Source organism: Podarcis muralis, chromosome Z (assembly GCF_964188315.1).
Source record: "Podarcis muralis chromosome Z, rPodMur119.hap1.1, whole genome shotgun sequence".
Classification (NCBI taxonomy): Eukaryota; Metazoa; Chordata; class Lepidosauria; order Squamata; family Lacertidae; genus Podarcis; species Podarcis muralis.
In genome coordinates this window covers 11,041,092-11,061,955 of record NC_135673.1, presented here as the reverse complement: position 1 = coordinate 11,061,955, position 20,864 = coordinate 11,041,092, and the positions used below count along the sequence as shown (strand labels likewise).

The 20,864-nt window shown below is 40.1% G+C and overlaps 2 protein-coding genes across 12 annotated transcripts in view; one reads left to right on the top strand and one right to left on the bottom strand.

The window, feature by feature from the left end:
- RALGPS1 (Ral GEF with PH domain and SH3 binding motif 1) overlaps positions 1-20,864 on the top strand; it is a 214,439-nt gene that overhangs the window by 19,012 nt on the left and 174,563 nt on the right. For all 11 annotated transcript variants that reach the window (XR_013391386.1, XR_013391385.1, XR_013391382.1 and 8 more), the window contains exon 2: positions 17,122-17,207. The gene's annotated coding sequence lies outside the window, so the exon portion shown is untranslated. The remainder of the gene's footprint in view (positions 1-17,121; positions 17,208-20,864) is intronic.
- Positions 3,288-10,013, bottom strand: LOC114589228 (uncharacterized). The gene is made up of 2 exons (XM_028715432.2): positions 9,876-10,013; positions 3,288-5,979 (listed from the first exon to the last, which is right to left on the bottom strand). The coding sequence occupies exons 1-2, from the start codon at positions 9,881-9,883 to the stop codon at positions 5,220-5,222; spliced, it is 768 nt and encodes a 255-aa protein (XP_028571265.2). The 5' UTR covers positions 9,884-10,013; the 3' UTR covers positions 3,288-5,219.

Sequence of the window (20,864 nt, the reverse complement as noted above, 5' to 3'; positions counted from 1 at the left end):
GTATTCTGAAATTTAGAATCTTCTGATGTGAGTTTCCAGCTTCGCTTCTTTTTCCTTGTGTAACAATACATTGTGTGCCAACAGTAAAGCTGTAGGAAGAACTATGATTCCTTCAGACCAAGTAGTCCATGAACCACAGGTCTAAAAACTGGGCGGTCATTACCACCTGGAATACTTGAATAGGCTAGCTTTTTTTTTTTTAAAGCCCACAACCATAGTTGATTATTAGCCATGGTAATATGGGTAACTAGTAGTTTTCATTAAGAAAGCTCCATAACAGCTAATGATTTTACTAGGGTCAAAGGCTATCAAAAATAGTACCCAATCTTTAAATGAGGTCATTGATACTTTGTTGATGGATTATAGTATCAACACCATTTAAAGACTAGCATCTTTGGAAAGAGGAGCGCTGACAGATGAAGGGTGGAAAGTATTGTTTTAGATCAGGATTTCACCACAATGGTTGATAAGTGTCAGTAGGCCAAACATGGAAAATTTGGGTGGATAATATACAGATGAACTTTGGCTTTTGAACAACTTTAACCATAATGAAAACCCAAAAGACAATGGGTGGTATTCAGTGCTAGTTCTACAGATAGTAAACTAATTGAAGATAGTGGACATGACCAAGTTAGGTTCATCAATTTCAGCGGGGCTACCCTGAGTAGGAGTAGCACTGGCTTCAACCAGGTTTTGCATAGTCCTGAATATTTTTCAGTGTTGCTCTCCAAAATAATTTCAACACATTACTGGATCTTCTCTGGTCAAATTGAGTTCTCATGGGCTCTAACTGGGCAAAAAGTATTAAACTTCTATCTAGTCTATGGACTCTTCTGTTCCCTTGACTCTACATGTAACTGGCAAAATCAAGACAACCTTTTAAGCCATAATGATGAAGCAACAGAGAGTCTAAGCCAGACATGTCCAACATGTCAATCGTGATCGACCAGTCGATTGTGGGATGGATTTTGGTTGATCAGACGACCAAGGCTTCGTCGCCTCCGCCCCCAGGCTCTCCCATTGCCTCCAGGTGCCCTCAGTGTGTGCTCGGCCTTGGCCGGAGCGACTCCTCAGGCAGCATGGCCAGTCAAGCCGGGCTTACAACTTACACCAAGCTCTCTGGCTGGCACTGGTGCCGCCTCCACCTCCTTGCAGCCACCTCAATTCCCTCTTTCCTGCTCCAGGCACTGCTGATCCTCCGCGCTGGCGGGCAGGTGCTGCAGCGGTGCAGCTTTCTTCTCTGCTCCGCTGCTTCCTCCGCGCTCCACTCAGGCCACCAGCTTTGCCTGACATCCAGCCAGCTGGCCAGCCCCAGAAAGGCATGAGGCACCTGCCTCCACCCCTGGCAAGCTGCAGCCCTGGGGCAGGGAGGCGGGGGGCAATGACGAGGTGCGCAGGCTACATATGGGATGCAGCACTGCGGAGGGAACCACAGGAAGGGCAGTGTGAAGAGAGAGAATATAACATCCCTCCTTCCTCTCCCCCCTCCTGCTGGTTCCTGTGAAAAAAAATGCTGGGTCCCTCACCCCTCCGCTCTCTCCCCTAGTTCTTCGTGGACGCTAAACTTTGTCCACCTTTCAAGCTCCAGTCTTGCTGCGTATCCTTGAAAGTAAGCCACCTCCCCACAGAGCCAAGGGGCCCTGGGAGGGGGCTGGTGTGGGGGTAATAATTTGTTATTATTTTTACCATAAGCTCAGCCAAATATAATATGTCTAAGTTGAAGAATGACAATCGGAGAGTGTGGTAGATCACTGCCAGTTTTTGATACTGGATAGTAGATCATAGCCTACTTGAAGCTGGGCATGCCTGGAAGCATATCAATGTACATTTTGTTGTAACAACCCTGTAAGGTATGTATTATCTATCAATTGTAGTTGGGAGGACTGAAAACCTGAGAGCAGCTTGTTTATTTTCGTCTAATAAGTTCATGCCAGAGAGGTGGCCCTCTCTTACCTACCACTGTTAATCAGAAATGTATACTTTTCTTTCTTTACTTCATAAAATTTATCACCACGAGATTGTAAAAAAACTTCAAAGCAGTTTCCAAAAAGATATAGCAATGCAATTGTCAATAATTGAACTCAATAAACTAAAAGCATTCAAAAATTGACATAAACAATAAACTAAGAAGTGATTAAAACTTACACCAAAACTCTAAACCGTGGGTAGGCAACCTAAGGCCCGTGGGCCAGATGCGGCCCAATCTCCTTCTCAATCCAGCCTGCGGACGGTCCAGGAATCAGCGTGTTTTTACATGAGTAGAATGTGTGCTTTTATTTAAAATGTACCTCTGGGTTATTTGTGGGGCATAGGAATTTGTTCATATATTTTTTCCCCAAAATACAGTGGAGCCCACCACATGGTCTGAGGGACGTTGGACCGGCCCACTGCTGAAAAAGGTTGCTGACCCCTGCTCTAAACATCTGGATAGGCCTGTCTAAAAATCTGTGGTTTAACGTTGTAACATAACACATTTTATATGACATAATGTTATAGTTGCAACAATAAATTTCTTTTATTTAATATATTTTATCCCACTTCTCAGCCAAAAATTGGTTTCCAAAGCAACTCTTAGGAATTAACATTTGCACTGTGAGAGCAACAAAAGCCCTTTCTTCAGCTAACTTTTGAGGATTTGCGGGATCTTCTGTCTTGCCAAATTTATCCAACACTGTGTTCAGTATTGCATTTCTTTGTTTTTCAAATACATCCTTTCTATAAGAAATAAACTATTCCAAGCTATATGCCTGATGTAGATTTGGTGGCCACAGTATCTTATCACCAGTGCTTATCATCAGTGCACATATTCTCTCCCCTTTCCCATGAGCTGCTGAACTTCAGCGAAATGTGGATGAAAATAGGCCTTAAAGTTATATTTATGTCTATAGTATGAGATCTGCTCTACATGAATATTGCACAAATCATGCACATTGAATGCATGAATTTATACAAATTATTATTTTTGAAACTTAGAGGCTTGGGTTAATAACATCTGGAGCATTGCTCTATCAGAATCCTCCCATACCATCAGCCACTAATCAAAGGCATCTCCCAAAAAGATACCTTTGACACAATTTGGTCTCCCCTTTTCTCTTTTATTGAAGAACAGCGGAATATTTTAATGTCATCATCATTGCAGAGGTGTCTGTGGAGGGGATATATTGATTGAAAAGCGGGGGGGGGGGACACACACTCAATGGAATACCATGTTTAATTAATCTCTGTTAATAGCTGTCAGTTGGCAAGCAGCCACATCATCTATCCATCTTAAGTGTAAAGGTTTTTGAAATTGTGCTAGAAACATGTTAAGTATTATATTTCAAAAATTGGTGGATTGTAAAGTGATTCAGCATAGGCAAGAATATTGTTTAGATCTCTTGGTAGTTTTACATGAATGCTTAGCATGAAACTGTTTTTTTAAACATTGGTTTCTAGTAGCAAGACTTCAGGTTTAATCATTGAATTGGTTAGAGATGACAAGTGGAAAATTGTCCTTTAAAATGTTTTATTAGTACTGTATTAAACAATGCACATATTATCAGATAAAGTAACCTGATAGACCCTGAATATTTGTTGTTCATTGAAGTTGCATTGTACATGGCTTGTTTTCAAGGAAAACAAGCCAACAGGTGTCTGAAAGCTAGTGCAAGCAGTCTGAAAGCTTGTAAAATGATAGATAAAGGCGGACTGCATTCTTCTGAAATCACAGCCAATTATAATAGTCAAATAATTCCATTACAATAGCATCTTAAAATGTTCTCTAACTGCACTATAGTGATAAACTGTCACAGTCCTATGCTTTACAGCCATTTGTATTCCTGAGTTAAGATGCCATTGAAATAGCCTCATCTTATTTTCTTTCATCATTTCTTCAGAATTCAGCAACAAAAATAGTAGAGAGTAAAATGCTGGCATGACTATGAACACTGAAATTTTAATTCAAATTTGGTTGGGATCCTTGAAAAATTATCCTCTAAACATATGAGTAAAAGCATGGGAAAATGCCTCATGATACACTAGTCTCTAAAGTGAAAACAGGGCCAACTCATGCAGCTCTTCTGGATTTTAATAGTAGTAGCAGTATGGTTGAAGTACAGTAGTACAGTTGTACCTTGGAAGTCGAACTCCTTGCAAGTCGAACATTTTGGCTCCTGAATGCCACAAACCCGGACGTTAGTGCTCCGGTTTGCAAACGTTATTTGGAACCTGAACGTCTGGTGCGGGTTCCGCAGCTTCCGATTGGCTGCAGAATCTTCCTGCAGCTAATTGGAAGCCTCGCCTTGGTTTCCAAACATTTTGGAAGTCAAATGTACTTCCAGAACAGATTCCGTTCAACTTCGGAGGTATGACTGTATACTACTACCACCAAAGTAGTGAATGAAATGCTGAATCACAACTGAGGGCATGTTAAAGAGAGAATGTGTCATATGATTCTTTTCTTAAGAGGCAGATAAAATGGATTTTTGTTTGACAGGTAAACAAAACCATTTTGCACATCATGGTGTGAATGAGAGAGATTCAAGGATATGCATGACTTTCCTGCACATGTATCCAGCAGCTGTAATATAGGCTTCAAGCTATGACTCCTCTTTATATATAAGGGTTGTGCAGTGAAAGATCAAGCTTGCATTAACAGTTCTAATAAAAATGTTGCGATGAATTTTGCTTTAAAATAAAGAAGTCTCATTTAAATGCTTGTGCATAGTGTAAGTGCAGGAGCTCTTTCAAGTGGCAATGTATTCACTGTAAAAAATGCAAAATATTTTAAGCTATTTGCTCATAGCTATTGAGATTCTAGTTTGCTGAAGACAGATTTTTTTCTGCAGGAAATGTGTTTTTTGTCTAAAACTGTTAAATGAAAAGATTAGGGTTGGTTGATTGAGGGATTTATTTAATTGAACCAAGATGTAGCCTTTGCAGTTTTGAAAATAGGAAACTAATCTTAAGCAGTTCGTTTTAGTGGGGCTCTCTAGAATGTATTTCCTCCAGCAGCTGTTAACAGTGCTATTCATAGATCACTGTTGGCATTAATCAGTTGTACTGCTGCCATTGCCATAAATCTGTATTTCCAAGCTGCATAAGATTTTGTTACACACTGCACTGGATTTAAATTTAAAGGGGCAAAAAATGTATTGATCTGGTAATCATATCCTTAAACCATTTCTTAGAAAATTGTTCACAAATTTGAAGGACTTGGTCTCATGGTGGGTTTTTTGTTGTTACATGAGCAGTTCCTGTTCACTTTGAAGTGCTTGATGTTCAAATTGCAGGTAATTCGCTAATTTTTCCATTTCTTCAAAGCCTTTGCAAATATTTAAAATATCCATATCTAACAATATAGTTGCAGACTCCTTCAAAGAGCTTTCATTCCTTTGAATTATAATTGTGTACTGGTCACACAGTTTATATGTTATTTGATTAATAACATGATTGCTTGCATAATGCTGGATACCAGCCTTCTTCAGAAAGTCTTCCATGGTCATGTTTGCGTCTTCCTCAAATTTCAAATCTATGTTAAGAAAGTCTGCCAGATGTGTAATTATCTCTCTTTCCCCAACTAGTTCAGTATATGCAGAACTGGCTGCTGCACATGTATATGTACTATCTGTTTCAATCAAATCAAGTTGCTGGTCATTTTGATTGTTAGGCTCAAATTGTGTTTGCTTCTTTTCTTCATAGACAGTAGGTTTAGCACTCTGAATATTTTCTGGTTTGTTCTGGTTTGCAACATTTTCTCTATCCATCTGCTCCTGAGATTCTAGTATAAGATGCCACTGTTGATTTCTTTGACTAAGCCATAATTGAGCCATTGCTAGGTCATCTGAAGTAGTATCGTAATAATGTTCTCTGTGAGTGACTAGCTCCAAACATTTGGCACCAACCGCCAGCAGTTTAGCTTTACTATCTTCTGTTACCCAATACTTCTGTTGAAGTTGGACTTTTGGGACTGAGGAGAATTCTTGTGTTGCTTCCATGTTCCTGTTGAGGAAAAGGTGTACATTAAGGCAACAGTTTGATTTATACAAATTCTGATTACTATATAAAACAGCCATTAATAGGGCTGGGAGGAGAATCATTTTAATTCATAGAATCATAGAATTGTAGAGTTGGAAGGGACCCTGAGAGTCATCTAGTCCAACCCTCTGGCATTCATTCTTTATTCATTGGATTTATATCCTATTTTTCAGCTAGAGTCCTCAAAGCAGCTAACAACTTTTGCAAAACACACCAAGAAGCACATGCTCAAAAGCACAACACAACCAGCCTCACTGTTCTTCTGAACGGGGCAGCTACTCTTAAGTTGGCCCTATAAGTGGGTGGGGATGGCATAGTTTGAGTAGGCCCTGAGGTTGTCTTTGTCTCCCTCCCTCTTTTCTACTTGCTGTGGCGGTGTAATTTGCTCTTCACTTATTTGACAGGGCGAGCTTTAAACACTTCCTTTCTCACTCTTCTCCTTTTAGCCTGCCACATATGATTTTCCAATCCCTAGGGATGGGGAGAAATTCAAATTCAGTTCACTTTTAAAAGTGTATCTATCAAATTTGCACCTTTTGAAACAATACGTGAACTGAAATACAGCTGTCCTTTGAAATTCACACTTATCCAAATTTTGCAATACAATTCTTCATAAGAATGTAAGAAGAGTTTGCTGGATCACACCAGTGGCCCTTCTAGTCCAGCATTCCGTTTCTGCAGTGAAAACCAGATGTTTATGTGAAGACTAAAAGCAGGACCTGAGCACAAAAGCACTCTTCCCACTTGTGATTCCCAACAACTAGTATTCATACTGTCTCTTGGACAACCTATATTTACAAAATGCAAAAAATGTGCCTAAAAATTAATATATGAGTGAAAATAAAAATGTATGTATGGGGAAATTGCTTGCAAAGGGGTGTGTTCATTAGTTAAAATTGCATATAAAATGTGTGTGTTATATTCTGAAAAATATGGAAATTTTATTTTAAAAATGCAGATTGTGGTAAAACGTGGACAACTGAATTTAAAATAAGGAAATTAAAATACCAAGAAAGCTTTGGATTTTCATCAGTTGTTTGGATGATGTCTAAGATATATAGCATTTATCTGAATGATAGGAATAATAAATATTGTGATAGGCAGATGGCAAATTTAACTAAAGACATATTCCAGAGAAGGTGAAGGGGTGTGTGTGTGTTGTAGTAATTTTATCAGGTTTTTACATTTGCTTTATTTTTGGTGGTGGTTATCTAACAAATGGCAGTATAAAAGTGAAGTTATGCTTAGAAATGTAATTTCTTTCCTCTTAAAATTAATTTTAAGTGCACAACAGAAGGCTAGAATCAAAACAACAGTTCAGTTACTTCTATGAGCTTAGTGGGGATATGTATCCTCAACAGCAACCCCCTTTGTCACAAGCAGAAACCCAGATAATTTGAAAAGTAGTGTGTGATATGGAATATGGTCTGCTGTTTAAAGGGAAATAAGTCCAGACATTTCACTGCAAACCCTTGCATATGCCTAAAGTAGTTACTGGACTCCAAATATATATGATCATGTTATAACATGGACAATCAATGTCTAGTGTTCCCTTTTCTTTTTTAAAATGTATTTTTCACTGAAGCTTTAAAAAAATAAACAAACAAGAATACAAAAATATTATGAGGCCCTAGTATATGCACAGCTCTTTGTTGTCAATTCCCCTACCTCACATCAAACACATGAATAAACAAACATGACTATGCTGTCTTGTTTAGTTTTATCAAACTTTACCTAGGGAAATGGGGGGAACATCCTAATTTTTTCCCCATCTGATATATTCAGGTATGGAAGAAAATATATAGCCACACAGTCTCCTAAGAATTTGGTGTCGACAGAGCTGTGAAGGATTTTATGTAATATGTGAATGAGTTGTTATCTAAAAATAGGTGCTGATTCCAGAAGCATGTCTGGCATCCTACCCTGAACATGATGACTTTACCCTGAAATATTATAGTTTTATCAAGAAGGCTAAAACTTGATAGTTTGTGATAGTTGTCAGGCATGCCTCCAGATGTTTTGGGACTACAATTCCCCTCATCCCTGACCACTGGTCCTGATAGCTAGGGATGATGGGAGTTGTAGTCCTAAAACATCTGGAGGGCCACGTTTGGTCATGTCTCGTTTAGGCGAACTGTGATCACTAACACTGGATACTGGGTTCACAAAACCCACACATACATTTAAAGAGTGTGTGAGAGAGATGCAGGGCCACATGAGCAAGCCCCACACACTTGCCACTGATGTACTTGGAATCACACAATCTTTCCATGAGAAGGGACTCTTGTGTACGAAAATGCATATGTAGAGTTCCTCCATGTGAGGAGGGAATTTTGGCCCAATTCAGATCCCCTTTTGTGTGGAGAATCTTTTCACATGTACAGTGGTACTTTGGGTTACAAACGCTTCGGGTTACAAACACTTTGGGTTACAAACTCTGCTAACCCAGAAGTAGTACCTCAGATTGAGAACTTTGCCCCAGGATGAGAATGGAAATCGTGTGGCAACTGTACCTTGGTTTGTGCAAAGAACTATATGGCTAGTGCATGAGTGCCTCACCATCTCTTCCCAACCTATATGATGAGATGCTTAGACAAAGAATAGAGAAAGGCAGCCCAGAATTTGTCAATATGTTCCTTGGCAAACTCTGGAATATTGTTACAGCAGAGCTGTAAAATCATTGGGGATTTAAATGTCTGTATGCTCAACCTTTCAGTTGTATGAACCTGCAATCATAGTTCATAGAATCATCTGAATGCAGCTAGGGTAACCTACATCGTTAAAAAAAATATGCTAAGTGACTCAAGTAAAAGAATTTTGTTGTTTAGTCATTTATTTGTGTCCAACTATTCATGACCCCATGGACCAGAGCATGCCAGGCACTCCTGTCTTCCACTGCCTCCTGCAGTTTGGTCAAACTCATGTTGGTAGCTTCGAGAACACTGTCCAACCATCTCGTCCTCTGTCGTCCCCTTCTCCTTGTACCCTCAATCCTTCCCAGCATCAGGGTATTTTCCAGGGAGTCTTCTCTTCTCATGTTGTGGCCAAAGAATTGGAGCCTCAGCTTCAGGATCTGTCCTTTCAGTAAGCACTCAGGGCTGATTTCCTTCAGAATGGATTGGTTTGATCTTCTTGCAGTCCATGGGACTCTCAAGAGTCTCCTCCAGCACCGGAATTCAAAAGCATCAATTCTTTGGCGATCAGCCTTCTTTATGGTCCAGCTCTCACTTCCATACATCACTACTGGGAAAACCATAGCTTTAACTATACGGACCTTGTTGCCAAGGTGATGTCTCTGCTTTTTAAGATGCTGTCTAGGTTTGTCATTGCTTTTCTCCCAAAAAGCAGGCGTCTTTTAATTTCGTGACTGCTGTCACCATCTGCAGTGATCATGGAACTCAAGAAAGTAAAATTCTTTGTTGTTTTAGTTTTCATGGTGGTGTCCAGCAATGTTTGCACAGAACAACTATTAATAAATATGGCAACATTTAGATAAACTGCTTAAAAACTTTTCCAAATCTTCTCTCCTTTAAAGGTGAAGATAGGCAATTTTTCACACACCCTGTACAGAAGTTTCCATTTGTTTTATGCAACTTTATTGGCTTAACTGAACAGCTCATTTTAGCATATATAGTGTTTCTTAGTACTTATTTGCAACTGTTCTTAAGTAGTTCCATCCACATATCAAAAGCCTACAATAGACCAGCCACCTCCCTCTTTTTATGCTGCTTTATCACTATTTTGACTAATAGGTGTTAATCATGTGGTTCCCTCCATTTTTAGCAAATCATATTATACAATCGGAAGAGAAACCAGAGTATCAATATTTACTTTCATTTGAAATGTTTGAAGTGGCCTACCTTGTCATCTGTCTCAGAATGAAAGGGTATGGAAGAAGTTTAGGAGAGTTCCCCCGCCGCACCACTGTTTAGTTCAATTTTTTGAGTTGTAAACCCAAGTTTTCTTGCCAACAATCCGCTTCCTTCAAAGCAGCATGCATGGATCACCCCCACCCCTGGTTTATTTTTAGTTACTAGTTGAGGCTACCATAGAAACAGTGCATGTGGCAACAGTTTATAGTTACTGTTTATAGATTGACACAGAGGTGCTTTGAAGAACCAGCCCAGTACATTTGGCTGAAATCAATGTTACCGGTAGATAGCTAACTGGGTAGATACTAATAATTTCTTAACATAATGTATGCTAAGCTAGTGGAGAAGGGAGAGAAGGCCTTTTTAAAGAAATATTTTTGTTAGGGTTAGAACTCCAGCTGTTAGTGAAAACAAATCTTGTTAATTGCCTTTTACTGGCTGCATTCAAGTATTCCTGATGTAAAAGCCAGACTTCATTAATGGCATCCTGGTGTCATTTGATTGCAAGGGCAAGAGTGGTCTTTTTTTGTGCAGCCCTCACAGAACTAATTTAGGCTGGCCAAAGCATTTGGACATGCTCCACGGCATTTCCCCTCCTTTCCCTTTGAACTACCCACCATGGCTGATTCAATAAGGCCAAAGGGGGTTTTCTGAGTACTGTAGCTCCAGAGCAGTGATGTGGACTTTCTAGAAAATATTCATATGCAAATCAGGGTAATTTGCAGTTTGAAAACTAAATGCTCTAGAGAAGGAGTGGGAAACCTTTTTTTTTACCCCTGGCAGGCTAGATCAAAAAGTGCTCACCCCTCTGAGCCACTTTTGACAGGTTGGTGAATCCACCCACTTGATATTAGGTGAATCTGAGCCTGCCAGAAGTCAGGAGAACTTGTATTTGGCATCTATTCATTATTAGTAATAAGTTTATGAAACTGTTTTTTTCCTGGTGGAAAAACAAAGCACCAGAAAATTTCCTTCTTCATATCACTGGTTTAGCAGATGATTAACACTTCTTTGCATAAAGGAATGATGTCTACTGGCTACTGCCCTTAAAGTGCTATGTTTGAAGAGTTATTTTCAGACCCTGACCACCTACACCTGGGACTAGAGTGTCCTTTACAGAGGACAGTCTTATATTTGAATGGCTGTCCAAGCTTGTTTTAAATATAACCATTAGGAGGGAGAGAGCAGGGGTTTTTGAAGTTGCCTGGCAAATGTTAGCAGCTGGACAGTAGCATAAGCAGGGATATGGGTCACCTGGTCATAGTCTTGCTCACTATGTTGAGATACAGTGTATTTCTCTTTATATTGCAGTAATTAGTTCTAAATTTGCATCTGTGCATATAAATTAGCACATGCAAATATTTTGCATATGTGTCCCCATTTGTTTTTGTGATGCATTTACAGTGGTACCTCAGGTTACATACGCTTCAGGTTACATATGCTTCAGGTTACAGACTCCGCTAACCCAGAAATAGTACCTCAGGTTAAGAACTTTGCTTCAGGATGAGAACAGAAATCATGCAGTGGCGGCGCAGCGTCAGCAAGAGGCCCCATTACCTAAAGTGGTGCTTCAGGTTAAGAACAGTTTCAGGTTAAGAACAGACCTCCAGAACGAATTAAGTTCTTAACCCGAGGTACCACTGTACTCTCTTTTTTGGCAGTGTATAAGTGGCTGCCCAGTTAGGACTTCCAAACTGTGGTTTGGCCATGGTCTCTGAAGAAGACAAACTGATTCTGGCAGCTCATTTTAGGGCACATTTTCTTATATCATATGCAGGTGCAGTTTGAAACCAGAAATATGTATATAGAGCAGAGGTTGTCAACCTGGTCCCTACCGCCCACTAGTGGGCGCTTCAGGATTCTAGGTGGGTGGTAGGGGGTTCTACGGCACAAGCTGAATCCTTCTTCCATTGAGCACTGGTGGGCGGAAAGGAAATTTTACCATCAAGAAAGATGCACTAGTGGGCCGTAGGTATAAAAAGATTGACTACCCTGATATAGAGAAATATAGTGTACAGTCAGCAATACATTAGCTTGGGACTTATAGGTGAATGAGAATTGGCAATTACTCACAGGAAGGTACATAACCAGTTTATCCAGTAGGCCAATCCATGTTGAAAATCTTCATTTCCACAGTTATCACAACATGGCTTTTAGGAACTTAGGTGAAGGGAACAAAGTGGGTGATTATTATTTTTAATCCAGCTGTCCATATACAGATGAAATATCCAAATGAACTGGGTGTCAGAAGCATTTTTGATAGGATAATGTACCAATTGCAGTATACATAGTTTGGTTTTCACTGCTGAGTAAGCCAGCTAATTGTGACCATTTATTTGTATATTGCCAAGTCAATGGTGATTTTATTTCCACCCTGATTATTGAAAGTGATATGAAGCTTTCTTTCTGCATTTTCATCTTGAAGCATGCTAATTATATTGAGTGGTGACACCTATTGTATTGAAATTTGTAAAGAAATTTCAGGAGAGGTCACCCATATCACCCCTTCTACTGCTGATTACATCTTATTCTTTATGTTACCTTATTGTAGCTGGCAATAAGGAGATGGAGAACAGTCTCACAGTAAAATGACCAAACTTCTATAGTCAACTCAGATAAAATCAAAAGTTGAAGAAAACTGCAGTGTGGGGGGAAATGGTCTGTTATCTAAGATCATACAGGTTAATCAGAAAGAGTACAATATTATAGTTAGAGGATACCACAAGGAAGGTGAAAAACATGCCTTTCCCCAACTAATTCAGATGACATTAAAAAAAAAATGCCTCCTGGCCCTCAAAAAAGCAACTGATTATAACATGGGGTAGACCAAATCCAGGGGAAAGTGGCCTGTACCATCCACTCAGCTCCGACAGAACAGTTTGCTTGTGTGCAATATGTATGTCCTGGAGATCGAAACCTCAAAAGATCCAGAAATCTTGCAAGATTCTGGCCTTTTATTTGCTCTCATAAAAGGGGAGGGGCTGCTTGGGCAGTAGCCACTGTTCTACTCAGAGCAGACCCATTGAAATTGAGAGACATTACGAACTTAGATACATTCATTTCAATAAGTCTACTCTAAGTGGATCTTTTGAGGATATGGCCTCTTGTCACTGTGAGAGTCATGTGCAGTCACATCACTGCTGAGGAAAAAGCAGGGAAGTACCAAGAGATGTTTCCTCCGGTTGTGCAAACCTCCCCACTGTACACAAACACCCCTGCAGGCTGGGTGAGGGGACAATTTGGCTGTGTTGTGTTGAGGCTGGAAGCAGGGATAGATGCTAATGTTATGAAGGCTATGTTTAACCTAAGAGCTAGTAGCACTTCCTTGCTCCCTCCTAGCCTTACATAGTAATTGTACCCAAGAAAAGCAGCAATCAATTAAAAATAGTATAATATACACACATAAGTCAGTGCTGCAGTAGATGTGCACCTGGCTTTATCCCAGTTGCCAGTGTGCAATTATTTGTTGTTGTTGTTTAGTCGTCTTAGTTGTGTTTGACTCTCCGTGACCCCATGAACCAGGGCATGCTTTGGAAACTCTCACTTTCTTCTCAAAGCTTCTCCTTTTTTATGTCCATGGAGTTTTCACTAAATGTGATCCACCTGGAGAGGGAATTGGCAAACCACTCCAGTATTTTGCCAAAAAAACTTTATGTCCATGGAGTTTTCTTGGCAAAATACTGGAGTGGTTTGCCAATTCCCTCTCCAGGTGGATCACATTTAGTCTAAACTCTCGGCTATGACCTGTCTGTCTTGGGTGGCCCTCCACAGCATAGCTCATTGCTTCTTGGAGTTATTCAAGCCCCTTCACCACGACAAGGCAGTGATCCATGAAGGGGTGCAATCATTTACTGTAGGCCTTTTAGAGAACTTTGTTACAAATGTTACAAACATAGTTAAGATTAATAAATTATGGTAGCCATAGAGATGTGCCTGAACACCAGGCATCCCCCTCTTAATTGGCATAGCTGGGGGGGGGGCAGAGAGAGGCAGCTGCCCCCATCAATAAAAAGCAATAAAAATGCATAGCTAACTGAGGTTCTGCCCTCCCCCCCCAACAAAAGGCCTGCCCCCCTAACAAAAATCCTGGCTACACCCATGCTCCTCTCCATAGGGTTGTACCATTTATCTTTGGACAGAACCCTGCCATTCTTAAGGGACCCAAAAAGGAGTTACCTCCTAGGATCCCCTCTTGCCATTCAGCTCTTCTCCCTCTGTGCTGCTATTGCCACCTTTCTAGTCTCATAGTGATGATCTTTTCCTCCTTCTGTCCCTGGCTGAGGAGTTGAAGGGTAGCAAGCAGGAAGGGTGGATGGTGAGGGCAAGGCTACTTGCCAGTCCCCATTGCAAAGCTCTTTGTCAGCCAACTTCTCTGAGTTTCCAGCTGCCCACCATAATAAATTAAAACATTTGTGTCCCCAAGGAGAAAGCTGCAGCAAGGTCAAACAATCTCTCACCACCATTGGAGTTAAGGGATCAATGAGATTGCCGCAGGGGTGAGGGAGTAGGCAAAATTCCCTTGCGTACCCCACCCCACCCATAATAGTGGACACCTGGAGTTTCATCTGTCAACACAGCCTTTTGTTTCCACGGGCATTTGAAAGCCATCTGGGCTATGAGGACTCCTGATTGAATCTGGTAGTCTCATCCTAGTAGTAACACTGACTTTGGAGAGCCCCCCCCCCCCAGTTGATACAGTATTAATTTTTCATGCATTTAAAAACGCAGTTCAAATGGTTGTGGCTTGAAAGTTTTGTAGAAATAAATGTGGATTGCGGTTAATCAGATAAAGGAAGGCAAGGTTAAGAAATGGGGGTAAGGACTGTGCAAAAACTTTTCAGTGGTTCAGTTTTACAGTTTCATTTCCTTTTAGTTAAGAGAGAAATGCAGGCCAGTTATGTTTTGTGTACATATGTGTAAAACATACGGTGTGCATAAAAGCTTCTGAGTATAAGGGGGAAACTTTAGCACTTCAAGTACAGTTTTCAAATTCCTAGGTACCAAAATCATATATTTAGGGAGCTTGGACAATGGGTGACTGAGGTTCTTCCAGTCTGAAAATACAGTTTTAAAATAGATAATAAAAGTACTGTATGTGCAGGAAAGCAGTTGCAGGTGATCAAAATCTCATCTGCTGCAGATGATTTGTAGCATCTGAAGCATCAAATGTTTACAGTTTGCAATATTGTTGGAAGAGTGGTTTAAAAGCTGTATGTTGAGTATATTGTAAGATTAGGCATAACATATCTATTTGTGCTCCAGTGGGTTAGTTCAGAAAGCCTTCGTCTGTGACTTCCTCCTTTTAGTTGCAAGTTGAAAAGGCAGCAAATTGTATTATGTCCTGGATGATGAAATTTGATTATCTAGTTCACATTGTAAAAACAAACTACAAGTTTGTACAGCAGCCTTGATCTATTCACATGATTTTAAAATGTTCCTTGAAAATTAAATTTTCTTCATTCCATGTAAATTATTTTTTTTCAGGAAGTGGGTTGTCTTGGGGGGAGGGGAATTCACTCTGGTTAATAAGTAACCATATGGTGCATTTGGTAATGAGAAGGCACCTCTCTATACCAGTGTTTCCAAATTGGTGGTCGGGATCCACATAACCCACCTAGGGGGTCCATGACACATACCTGTCAACTGCCTGGGACATCCCATCTTTGGGCATTATGCTCTCATGAGCGTGACCTGGAAGACACACATCCCAGTTTTGCACTAGGAGATGTGGGAGGGTATGGTGGCAGCATTCACACAGAGATATAAATATTTTCAAAAGTAGAGGATCCATGGCTTGGCTTTTGAAAAATAGGGGGTCCCCAGTACTTGGCTAATTGGGAGCCACTGCTCTATATGTTATATACCCAGTCATTTATTTTTATTATTTTATTATTTATTAAATTTATATACCACCCTTCATCCAAAGAAGGATGTTTTGTTAGAACAAAAACAAAACAATCACCACCACCACCACCCCAGAAACACATTTAAGAGGCAGTAGAATATTAATCACCCAAAGGCCTGGCTGGAGAGGAAATATTTGAAATATTTGTTATAAATGACAATCATAACTAAAAAAGTATTAAAAGATGTATAATGAAGGGACCAGACCAACCTACCTGGGGAGAGCATTCTGCATATGGGGAGCCACTGCATAAAAAGGCTTATTCTGGTGTTGCCACCCTCCGGATCTCCCGTGGAGGAGGCACACGAAGAAGGGCCTCCAATAATGATTGCAGAGTCCAGGTTGGTTCATATGGGGAGAGGTGGTTGTTGACATATTGAGGCTTTAAGAATCAAAGCCAGCACTTTGAACTGGGCCTGGAAGTTAATTGGCAGTCAGTGCAGTCAGACCAGGATTGGTGTCATATGCTCAAACCATCATGCCTCTTTGATGGTTTCTGCACAAAATCATCTTCAAAAGCAGCCCCACATATAACGCGTTGCAGTAATCCAACCTAGAAGTTACCAGAGCATAGACAACAGAAGTTTGGCTATCCCTATCCAGATAGGGGCGCAGCTGGGTCACCAGCCGAAGCGGATGGAAGGCAGTCTGTACCATCAAGACCACCTGAGCCTCAAGCAACAGCAAAGGATCCAGGAGTACTCCCAAGCTACATACCCCATCCTTCAGAGGAAGTGTAACAGCATCAAGAGCAAACAATCTCCCACCCATCTGGTCTAGGGAGCCACTCACTTACAGTGCCTCAGTCTTATTTGGATTAAGGTTCAGTTTCTTGGCTTTCATCCAGTTCATTACCAAGGCAAGACAATGGTCTAGCACATCCAATGCCTCATCTGCAGATGTAAAGGAGAAGTAGAGCTGTGTGTCATCAGCATATTACTGACAATGTACTCCATAACTTGGGATGACCCACTCAGCAGTTTCATGTAGATATTAAATAGCACAGGGGATAAAATTGAGCCCGGAGGAACTCACATATTGAAGGCAGCATCAGATAAAAAGGTTTTACTCTGAACAGTTTGATTTAATTATATTCCATACTTGCCGAACGGGATACATAAAAGTCATAAGTTGGTTGACTGTTGAGGGACAAATAGGAAGGTTTTGTCTTGTTCAAGAAAACCCTATGGTCTAAGCCTAGTCTATTTATATATCCATTTTCCACAGATACATTTTTGCCCAAAGTTGTTTTCATAAAATAAAGCATATATATAAAATAGTATTATTGCCATTAGATATAATATTTTTATTATTATTTTCCCTTTCCAGAAATGTCCATTCTGAAAGATGTGCTGCAAGACTTCATTTGTGTTTGACTATTGGTACTTAAAACTGGAAAGGAAAATACATAATGGGTAAGTTAATCTGCTTTCATTTTATCACTGAAGAGGAAACTGATTTGTAGAAGAGTGGCAGCATAGTACAGAGGCATTTTTAGAATGTCATATTGAACTAAAGCTATTGAGGCTTGAAATATGTTTGCAGGATGAGAATCTGAATAATGTATGAGATTTGAACATAGCAAACATAGGGAAATGCATGTTTTTTATGTTCTGTTAGTTTCTAACAAAAGGCTTTTCATGCTTGGTACATTGGAAGTATCAAATGAGGGACTTTCAGAATCTATTGGAAGCCAATTTGCTACCTTATATGAATTGCTTCCCACGAAACATCCTGAACTGATGTAACAATAAAAGCATTTTAAAACCATTTCAAGTCCACTACAAATAAAGACTGGGGTAAAAATTTCTTCTAAAAAGGCTTGTTGGGAAAGGGTGGTGTTCAGTTGGCACTGAAAAGGCAATAGAGTAAAAATTTCTTCTAAAAAGGCTTGTTGGGAAAGGGTGGTGTTCAGTTGGCACTGAAAAGGCAATAGAGACAGAACCTGTCTAATAGTAATGGGAGGGAGTTCCAAAGGGTAGGTGCTGTCACACTAAAAGCCCAGTTCCTATATAGTCTATAACATATCTCCTCATGAGAGAAAAGGTCTCATGGGGCTCTAGTGACAGAATGGATCCAGCAGCCCACTTAGACTATGAAAGGGGAGTATGACCTTGTACAAAGCAAGCAATTGGCCAGTTATCTGGGCTTGGGAACAGCTCACCTATAGTACTTCAGTCTTACTAGAACTGAGACTCAGTTGCTTGGCCCTCATCCCGTGCACCACCAATTTTATACAAGAAAAGGAAAGCAGTACAAATGTTGACTTTCTTCCCCAGATATCCTTCTTATAGATCAATGGACTGCTGTCATAGGGAAAAGGTTTCCTGATGTTTCCCCCAATCACAAACTTGAAGCCAACAGAGAATTACTAAAATTGATTGTGCAGGCATTGAAATTGGAGACCAGTGCTAGGCACTCCTATATTTTTGTTGAACCATGAATTGATGCTGTTACTATTGGTCTCGGAACTCATTCATTGCAGTGTGGATTATGCTACCACTGGTTTTCCAAATTCTGAGTTCTAGCATTTCTATTTTTTATTCACTAGATGGCACTGCTGAACAAGATAAGATTTTAGGATTCTGTTTTTGTAGTACATGGCAAGTCTAGTTTTTTTAAAATGTGACAAATGTATGAAGAACCATTTGTTTGTCAGGGCCATCAAATTTAAATGTAAACTATAATTGTTTTGATTTGAAAATTATTTTTGAAAGCTTTAGGGTTTCTGATGCTGCTTTTGTATAAAGAGCTATGAAATTTTCAATAACATATAAATGTGTAGAAAAATGAGTAGCCTTCTGTTGAAAAATATGTTTGTCATTAGGCACTACATTGGAAATATATTCAACCATATATTAAAATACATTTTCATAAACATGAGACCTTATATTCTTATTGGTCAACAACTAATTATATCTCAACAACAATATACTGTACCATATTTACTTGATTGTATTTCACACCTTTTTTGGCCAAATTACATCATGAGAATTACGGTGCGCATTAGATTTGATGGCACATTTACATTTGCCATCAAATACTTTTTTGATTTCAAGGTCTTGAAAATTGGGGTGCACATTAAATTTGATGGCACATTATATTCAAGTAAATACAGTATAACCTGGGTAGCGCTGTGGTCTAAACCACTGAGCCTTGGGCTTGCCGGTCAGAAGGTTGGTGGTTCGAATCCCCACAACAGGGTGAGCTCCCGTTGCTCGGTCCCAGCTCCTGTCAACCTAGCAGTTTGAAAGCACATCAAGTGCAAGTACAGTGGTACCTCGGGTTACATATGCTTCAGGTTACATATGCTTCAGGTTACAGAATCCGCTAACCCAGAAATATTACCTCGGGTTAAGTACTTTGCTTCGGGATGAGAACAGAAATCGTGCTCCAGTGGTGCAGCAGCAGGAGGAGGCCCCATTAGCTAAAGTGGTGCTTCAGGTTAAGAACAGTTTCAGGTTAAGAATGGACCTCCAGAACAAATTAAGTACTTAACCCAAGGTACCACTGTAGATAAATAGGTACCACTCCGGTGGGAAGGTAAACAGCATTTCCATGCACTGCTCTGGTTCGCCAGAAGCGGCTTAGTCATGCTGGCCACATGACCCAGAAGCTGTCTGCGGACAAATGCCGGCTCCCTCAGCCTATAGAGGGGATGAATGCTGCAACCCCAGAGTCATTCGCAACTGGACTTAACTGTCAGGGATCCTTTACCTTTACAGTATAACCTACAGTATTTTTTCCATTTATCTAATTGAGAATAAATAATGTCACCATATCAAAACAATGCTATCTATCTAAGAGTGTCTCTTAGTACAATATGTACATTTTCATGGATTCTTTCTCCAATATAAAACAAATCATAGAACCAAAAAATTCTAGAGTTGGAAGGAACCCTGAGGATCATCTAGTCCAACCCCCTGCAATGCAGGAATGTGCAACTGTCCCATATAGCGATCAAATCTGCAACCTTTGCGTTATCAACTCCATGCTCTAACCAATTGAGCTACTGAGGCATAAATTCAAAGTTTCAACAAACAAGTTACTGCAGGCATTTTCAGCCTTTTTGAATCTGTGGTTCCCTTGAGTCCCCTGCTCCCTTTACATTCTGATAATCATTAAAGGACTTAGTTACACTCGTCAATTATATCATTATAACTGCATTATAAGCATGTGACACCAGATGATGCTGTAGAGCAGTGATCCATTTTTTTTTCTATAATTTTTTTTAATCGGTATAGATCCAGCCCAAGTCAGCCCAGGGTGCCACGGCACACTGGTTGAAAACCTGGGAGTTACTCAGTTGTCTTCTTTCCCTTACCCTATATAAACTCTACAGGTCAGATCCTACATACTTAAGATCCAGTCTAATATAAGTGTGCCTGATTTTTCCAACTGGAATTCATGGTTGAATATGTTGCATTTAATAAATGAGTTATCATTTCAATATCCTCAACTATGGAAAGCCCGTAAGTAGGACCTGAGTGCAACACCACTTCTCCCCAGTTGTGATTCCCAGCAATAGGTATCAGAGGCATACTGCCCCAGACAGTGGAGGTGTGGGTCAAAGCCATTGTAGTTAGTAGCCATTGCTAGCTTTATCTTCCATGAATTTGTCTAAATCTCTTTTAAAGTCCTTCAGGTTGTAACCATCACTACATCAAAGCAAATTCCACAGCTATGCCCTATATCAGGCATAGGCAAACTCCGGCCCTCCAGATGTTTGGGACTACAATTCCCATAATCCCTGACCACTGGTCCTGTTAGCTAGGGATGATGGGAATTTAGTCCCAAACATCTGGAGGGCCGGAGTTTGTGTATGCCTCCCCTATATGAAGACTGACTCTTTAGCTTTATCGTATTAAAAAAGAGGAAGAAAAAGCACCCTGTTGCTACTTTCTCCTTACCATGCATCTTTCTATCATACCTTTGCTACTTTTTTTGTGCCAGAGAAACCTACTCTGCCTGAAAGGGGTTATTTCAGCAGTTTGGCTCAAAAAAAGATCTGCTAATTACATAGTGTCTGGTAAGTCCCATTTAAAATGGCACATTTTAGGCATTTGTATTGT